We start from the raw sequence: 8,963 nt of genomic DNA, 5'->3' as shown, positions 1-8,963 counted from the left end.
TATACAATAAATTATTTGTGATGTTCTTTTTTTTCTTTTTGAAAAGATACAAGATATATTATCCATTTATTATATATATTTTAACAGACTTGCTCACAAAACACATAAAGATAAGTTGTTTCCTAGTGTGATATTTGAATCAAAAATTAATGTATTTTAATTTGATATCTATTTATATATTACAAACATACATAATATATATATACATATATATATATACATATATATATATACATACATACATACATATATATATATATATATATATATATATATACAGGGTGGTCCTCGTAACGGTCGCCACGATTTTTAAGGCACTTACAATAATCTGACATAAAAAAGTTTCAAACAAAAGTTGTGTGGCTTCAAGGGGGCCATAAGATGGTGACAATGATTTGACCTTGGAAAATCATTTGAAGGTCATGTGAAGGTCAACTTTAAAATCTTAAATGGAAACCCCCATTTTTTATTTAGTATCCTTATAGCTGAAATCGAGAGCTTTCCAAAACACTATAACAAAGTATTTTTTTATTAAGTACTTTTTGAGTTATTTTATATTTTAATCTGACATATTTTCATATAAAAAATTAAATATCTTGTAAAATATTTAGTTTTTGATAATCTTACCGTAATACTTCTATGTACAGAATAATGAGACAAATCAATTAGTATAAAGAAAAAATTATTTACGATGTATTTTTTTAAACAATTATTTGTTTTTTTTTGCACTAATTGATTTGTCTCATTATTCTGCACATAGAAGTATTACGGTAAGATTATTGAAAACTAAATATTTTACGAAATATTTTATTTTTTATATCAAAATATGTAAAATTAAAATACAAAATAACTCAAAAAGTACTCAATGAAAAAGTACTTTATTATAGTGTTTTGGAAAGCTCTCGACATAAGCTATAAGAATATGCAATAAAAAATAGGGGGTTACATTTAAGAAATTAAAAGTATCCTTGACTTGATTTTAACGATGCCGTCCAAGGTCAAACCAATGACACCATCTTCTGTTCCCCTCAAAACCATACAATTTTTATTTAAAACGTTTTTCTCTAAAATGCCTAGTTTTTGAAAGAAAAAGGGTGTACGGTTGGTCTAGGACACTCTGTATATATATATATATATATATACCTATATCAATTAAGTGCTCGTACGATGAATAATTCTTTATCGCATGGCAGTTTGTAATTTAAATTAAGATAAATATTCGCATTAGGTCAACTTCTTCAAAAATCAATGACCTTGACAACATATATCAAGGTCATTGATTTTTGAAGGGGTTAATCTAATGTGAATATTTACCCAAATTAATATTGCAAATTACGATGGAGCCACGAGTAACAGCAGCAAGTCGAGTGTTTCCTCCATCGAGAGTACCACTAAATCGCATGGAAAGCTCAACATACAGCTAAGCATCGTGGAAGTATATTCGCCACCTCGCCATACAATACCAGATGTAATAAATTGATGCCCATAAACTGATGCCACCGTTACCGCTTTCGCCTGTACTATCTGCATCAATATTTACACCAACATCAACACTAACTGTGTCAAAATCGGCACCAATATTATCTACCCTGAAATCAACATCAGCACTATCTCTACCGAAATCAGCACACGCATCACTTGCATTAGCTTCATCGAAGATAACGTTAACGCCTCCACCACCACCGACGCCAATAGGATTTATTCCGCCGCTCCAAACTAAAAAATCTACGCCCTCTACGCCCAACATTTTCTACATCCAATAAAAAGGAAATTTACAAAAGTATTAAATTCTTTAATGGTGAGTTATGATCAAATTTTAATTTTTTGTCTTAAATATTTCAAATAATTGCTCTCAATAATTTGTATTATTGATATTGTTTTATGTGATTATAAAAGGCATTTGCGGTCAAGAAGAAGTTGAAAAGAGTTCAAGTTTGTCTAACGAAGAAGAAAGCGAATTCTTCTCTCAGCAATGATATGCGTCAGATTTGGGTAAATCAATACTCGACTTCTCGGGAAATTCAAACTTGATTGGCGGCCAAAGGGTTTTCGGAGAAGTACTTTGATTCCAATCTATCAATCAATTTATCAATAAATCTATTAATCAATCAATTTATTAATAATGAATCAAACTATCAATCAATTTATCAATCAATCAATCATTCTTACTTGCAGAATTTGCAAACAATTGGAAAATATGAACGGTATGGAATTATTTAATTTATCGCGGCGACGATTGGAGCAATTGTGCGGATTGTCCGAAGGAAGCAGACTCAACGGTCAATTGACTTTAGCGAAAAACGAGTGCGAGGTAAATGTATTTTGAGTCAGATAATCCTGCGTCACTTTTTTCTTATGCTCGAAATTTTATTTTCAATACAAAATAGCTAGATCATCGGAACTTAAGCAGATCTTAGAAAAAGCGCGCCAAAGAGCAGAGGAGTTGAACGATGAAGACGAAGTCAGACAGTGAATTATATATTATGTGAATCATATGTTCCTTATATTCCGCATATGTGTGCGGGAGTGATGTAAATATAAGGTGATAAGTGCGACCTTTATAATAAAAATACCGTTAAACTGAAATATTTTATTTTACCTTAGATATATTGTGATAATATTATTTACACAGCAAATCAAAGCAATATCGTATGCTAAAGAATTTTAGCAAGATACAAGCATATGTTATATACAATAAATTATTTGTGATGTTCTTTTTTTTCTTTTTGAAAAGATACAAGATATATTATCCATTTATTATATATATTTTAATGGACTTACTCACAAAACACATAGAGATAAGTTGTCTCCCAGTGTGATATTTGAATCCAAAATTCAATTAATGTATTTTAGTTTGATATGTATTTATATATTATAAACGTACATAATATATGTATGTAGAATAAATGGTATCACTTTATTACTCGACAGCAATGTATTAAGCAAAATAAAGTTAAATTTAAATATTACAAAGAGAGAATATGCTATCAAACATAAAACTTGTAAAACTGATATTAGGAAACGGTAATTAAAAGATGATGTAATCAATACATATATATATATATGAGATATCAGCAATTTATATTATATTTGCAAAATAAATTGTTAAATCATTAATTAATTAAAAGAACATAAACAATCCACCGGTAATCCTTTTATGCATCCCAGCATTTTTCACCTTATATACATAAAAATAAAAATTTAAATAGAAGATTTTCCGGATCTTTGTATTATTCTATCAAAAAATTATCTATTAAGGAATGTATATGCGTTATTATTGACGTTACATTATATATTTATTTAAAGCGATTGCATACATTATAACAGACATAAATAGAATATTCTAGCTGTGCCATTTATGTCGATAAACTATACATTTTTTTCCGAATACTTGACACGAGGTCACATAACGTGAACACATTGATAATCATATTAACGCTATTTGTCGTCAAGCCCTCTTATATATATGTATATATATATGCCTTTTAAATAATTGATATCACAAGATACCTAATAGTGATAACGTAAAAAATTTTTTATACTGGTATAAAATATCAACAGTGTTACATGCAAAATATAATAACTTCCTGTGTAAAGTTTGCCTAACAACACACTTTCTCTGGAGAACATTCGGAGAATACCCGGAGGACATCCAGAGGATATTAAACATTCTTTGGATAACCTCTGGATGTCCTCTGGACATGTATGCTATTAGGGTTAATTGTGATAACAACATGTTAAAAATATTTTAATTATATATAAGATACTTTACGGATTATTATAGCTTATGTTTTGTAATTCGCTTTCTACGATTGCTCGTAATGCTTTAAGTAAAATTTGTTTTTATAAACAATGTTTTTAAAGAAATTTGTGTAAAATTTTCTTTTGAATTTTTGAATGTCTCTCAAATTCGAAGCCTTTCCGAATAATTATATAAGCAACGATATTATTTTCGTAAGAAGAAAAAGCATTTTACAAAAAGCATTTTGCAAAAAGCATTTGGTAGCGTAGTTATTTTTCAGAGAAAGTGAATTATATGAATACAAAAAATACAAAAAGTTACTATTCCAAATAATCTTACGCGTCGTATTTCTCCCGACATATTTTATTAATATAGAAAGATATCTAGAAAAAGTCGGCAAATTGCGAAATCGTTGTCGATAAAAAATCTATTATAGAATTTTTTATTTCTAACGTTGTTCATGTGAAAAAATATGAAACGACATTCGGAAATCGACAAAGTCTACGTTAACCAAAAAATTTTGATTTTTACGATTTATAGATTGCTTGCATAAGCTTTAGTCCTATGACTTGCGGTTCTTACACTTATTAATAATTGCGTCATTATAATACCCAGTATGCGATGACGATGACTATATGATTATATTTTATACTTTTGTTATTTCTTATCATTATCATGTCAAATAATCTTTGATAGCAATACGATACTTTCCGATATATTCTAAGTGTTAACATCGTTAATAAAATAATAGATCAGAAAAAGATAAGACTGTTGAAGAGAAGTAATATTCGATACTTTAATTAAAATAAAAAAGCAGATGGATTTGATGTTAAATATCTAAAGATCGAAAGATAAACCTTGATATTAGCACCGATTTTACGGATTTCAATGACTTGATATATGTTGTCAAGGACATGGCTTTGAGTAACTTGTAAAAAATTTTAGCCGTCGCTCGTTATTTATTACAAAGTTCCCAATAAGCAAAATGTTAGCAGTCTGCCAGCAGTTTGCGAGCAGATTCAAGCAGAATATTGCAGCCGATTGGTATCAATTGCGTCCGCATTAAGCTTGCGTTTTGCCGGTAGAACCTGTCGACATAAGTTGACAGCAAATTGACAGCAGAAATCAAGCAGAATCTGCAACATTTTTTGTCTCAATAAAACAAAGATATATTATCTACATTATATATCTCATATTATCTTTTAAGTGAAACAAGCAATATAAATTAATGAAGCATTTAAATGCCCGCAATTCCATTTAAATTATGACGACAGAATCCTGCTCGATTTTTGCCACTAATCTGACATCAAACTGTGTTGCGCAGATCCTGCTCAGTTTCTGCCGCCAATCTGGCATTTAACTGCGTTGCGCAGATATTGCTTGGTTTCTGCTGCCAATCTGCTATGTTAATTCTGTGCAAATCCTGTTCGGTTTCTACTACTGATCTATTGTCAAATTATGTCAGCAGGTTCTGTAATATTTCTGCTGACATTCTGCTATCAATATTTGATATAACAGATTTTGTATACAATCTGCAATCTTTCTGCTGACAAAAATTTGTAGCAGACGTTTGGTAAAATCTGTTCGAACAGACTTTGCTGACTGGATTATTAACAATTGAAGATAGTGACCGACCGATGCTTGCATAAGACTGCATATATTTCGGCATGAATACAAGCTCGCATGCTCGCAACACTTTTCCATCCACTCAAAAATTGTGGGATAGGCCTCGCTTCGCGTTATAAAGTATATGCGTGGACACAGTCGGTTCCGCTCCTACGGGGGTCTCCACTTTCGGAAGATATAACCTAACCCAAACCTATTTCTGATTTAAAATTAAAATTTGGTTTGGGTTAGGTTATATCTTCGAGAAGTGGAGCCCCCCGTAGGGGGGCGGAACCCATTGCGTCCATGCATGCACTTTCCTACCTATATAAGAATTGTAGGGTAGATCTCGCTTCGTGTTGTAAAGTATATGCGTGGATGTAGTAGATTCCGCATGGGAGGGGTTCCACTTCTAGAAGATATAACCTAACCCAAATCTATTTCTGATTTAAAATTAAAATTTGGTTTAATCCTGAAGCCCCCCTATAAATACTTAAATATATAATTAATAACATAAATATACAACTAAATACTTAAATATATAACGCTCATGCATGGAGAAATTCAGATTATCGCATTTAATACGTGTTCTTATCATATTATTTAATTGTTAATAACTTTGTAATAAACAAGCAGCGACGGCTAAAATTTTTTGCAAGTTACTTAGAATCATGTACTTGACAACATATGTCAAGGTCATTGAAATCAGTGAGGTCGGCGTTAATATCAAGGCTCACCAATCGGAATGTAGGACAACTTGTGAATTAAGTGAAAAAAATTGATAACAATAAGTTAATTTACTTAAGTAAATTTGTCTCTCTTACAATTAATAAATATGTACTTTTTATAAAACGTATTATCTCTTATGTTGTTCTTATCGCAGTGATCTTTTTACAGCGGTAATGAGCGAATATTATTAAAAATTTGTGCGTCGTTTCATATCGTGCGCTCAGATGGCTTAAAAGCGAATTGTTATCAGTATCGCTATAATCTTCTACCGATAAGAATTACATACGTTTATATATTAAATGAAAATTCTAATTCTAATAAATCGTCATTTGACCTAGAATCATCTTCTTTTGGTATTGTTTTTAAGATTCTATAGCAAGTACAAATTTTTATCGAAAATTTGATCGTAAGAAGACATTATTTTTTCAGATGTCAAAATTCCTCTGATTTACACGCTTATGTTAAATATGTCGTATGCCATTATAGTCACTATAAAATTAAAATACAACATTAAATCTCGATACTTTTAGTAAAATTATGAAAAAAACACACATGTAAATTTATATTGGTTACATAAAAATTATTATTTAAGTTAATATACAGGGTATCCCATTTTAAAAAACGCACCTCGATAATTCTTCAACGAAGCATTTTCAGCAAAAATGTTTCAGATAGAAGTTGCATAGTTTCGAGGGGGACATAAGATGGTGTCATTAATTTGACCTTGAATAGTTGCTTGAAAGTCACGTGAAGGTCACCTTCAATTTTTTAAATGGAACCTCCTATTTTTCATTGCATATTCTTGTAGCTTGCCTCGAGAGCTTTTCAAAATACTATTGTATGATAAAGTATTTTTTCACTAAGTATTTTTTGAATATTTTATATTTTAATCTGAATTTTGATATAAAAATTAAAATATCTCATAAAATATTTAGTTTTTGATAATCTTACCGTAATACTTTTATATACAGAATAATGAGACAAATCAATCAATATAAAAAAATTGTTTTTAATAAAAAGTATGTACGTAATTATTTACAATGTATTTTTTTAAATAACTAGAACAATACAACGCGCGCTATTTATTCTTTTTCATTAAACATTTTTACCGATGTATACACAAAATAACTGTCAAAATATGCAATGACAGCCGCTCACGAAGTAAGCGCAATGACAGAACCAATCAGCATTGCGGGAAAGCGACAATAATTCACTTCGAGACTTTTGAGTATCGATTTTACATACCTTTTTTAGAAAGAAAAACAATTATTTGTTTTTTTTTCTTTACACTAATTGATTTGTCTCATTATTCTCTTATATAAAAGTATTACGGTAAGATTATCGAAAACTAAATATTTTAGGAGATATTTTAATTTTTATATCAAAATTTGTCAGATTAAAATATAAAATAACTCAAAAAGTACTTAATGTAAAAATACTTTATTATAGTAGTTTGAAAAGCTCTCCAGGTAAGTTACAAGAATATGCAATGAAAATAAGGGATTCCATTTTAAAAATTGAAGGTGATCTTCACGTGACCTTCAAGCTACTTAACTATTCAAGACCAAATTAATGAAACCATCTTATATTCCCCTTGAAACCATACAATTTTTGTCTGAAACATTTTTGCTGAAAATGCTTCATTGAAGAATTATCGATATGCGATTTTAAAATAGGACACCCTGTATAAACTAAGATCGCGCATTTTTATATATATGTACATTTAATAACTCAATTAAACTATATGTACTGAAATATTTTCTTATTGACTATAATATAACGTAATACAAACGTTTGTCTTATTGGAAAAATATTAATGAAATAAGTAAATCGAAATAAATATATATCTCTTCTCGTAATTGAAAAATCATTATCCAAAATATTTCATATTCGATCTATAAGACTTTTAATGATAACTATGCTAATGAAGACTCTTTAACTTTCATGTAACAATGGAAAATTTATATATACGCAATTGATATTGAAGTTGTGATAATTAAGAAATTAAGAAACAGAAATCTCTTCAACGGCTTTTTGATTATATATAAGTACATACACAATTATGCCATAAAGTGCAATTAATCCATATATATATATACATTTGTGTAACATATATTATATCATAAATAAACATAACTTTTTATCGATTGCTCATATGAGTGTTGTTACTGAAATCTTTCACTAGTGAACTACAACTCTTTCTCAATGCAAATCCTACTTATCGCTGACGATAAATAACCGCCTCTATCTTATTAATAATATTAATAATATTAATAATATTAATAATAATATAATAATAATAATAATAACAATATAATATAATAATAATAATAATAATAATAATAATTTATTATTTAATAATAATAATGTTAATAGTGATAATGTTAATTGTGTGACATCTAATATCACAATTATTTTCATTTTCTAATTTTAAAATATTTATATCTAATTACTGTAATTTTTTTCCTTTGAGTTAAAAAAATAACCGTAATATATAATGTAAAAAAGAAAAAAATTATTTCTGACAACACTATTAATAATAGATAACATGCTCTAAAGTTTGACTTCGCAATCTTTGAAGTTTGTTCACAATGATTATCGCACAAAAAAATGAAGTTCACCAAATATAATTGGGCGTTAGGTTAGGTTATATATTTCTTTTCTCTTTCTTTTGCTCTATGACATAATATAAATTATATATACAGGGTGTCCTAGACCACCCATACACCACTTTTCTTTCAAAAATTAAGCATTTTAAAGAAAAACGTTTTCAACAAAAATTGTATGGTTTTGAGGGGAACATAAGATGGTGTTATTGGTTTGACCTTGGATGGTATCGTTAAGGTCAAGTCAAGGACACCTTTAATTTCTTATATGAAACCCCCTA

General features: G+C 29.0%; 1 protein-coding gene and 1 long non-coding RNA gene across 3 annotated transcripts in view; one reads left to right on the top strand and one right to left on the bottom strand.

The window, feature by feature from the left end:
• Positions 1-1,202: 1,202 nt before the first annotated feature.
• On the top strand, positions 1,203-2,795 carry LOC138938533 (uncharacterized). Of its 2 annotated transcripts, XR_011447719.1 has the most exons (4): positions 1,203-1,798; positions 1,897-2,057; positions 2,176-2,311; positions 2,388-2,795. It is a non-coding gene; the product is annotated as an uncharacterized lncRNA (long non-coding RNA). The 2 variants fall into 2 exon arrangements; XR_011447718.1 differs by having other exon boundaries at positions 2,176-2,795.
• Crmp (Collapsin Response Mediator Protein) overlaps positions 1,893-8,963 on the bottom strand; it is a 40,697-nt gene continuing 33,626 nt past the window's right edge. The window contains exon 11 of the mRNA XM_070305577.1: positions 1,893-2,073. Within this exon, the coding sequence (XP_070161678.1) occupies position 2,073 (1 nt within the window). The 3' untranslated portion in view covers positions 1,893-2,072. The remainder of the gene's footprint in view (positions 2,074-8,963) is intronic.

Source organism: Polyergus mexicanus, unplaced genomic scaffold (assembly GCF_030449975.1).
Source record: "Polyergus mexicanus isolate NDT 795.1 unplaced genomic scaffold, iyPolMexi1.0 SCAF_13, whole genome shotgun sequence".
Taxonomy (NCBI): domain Eukaryota; kingdom Metazoa; phylum Arthropoda; class Insecta; order Hymenoptera; family Formicidae; genus Polyergus; species Polyergus mexicanus.
This window is presented reverse-complemented; position numbering and strand designations above follow the sequence as displayed.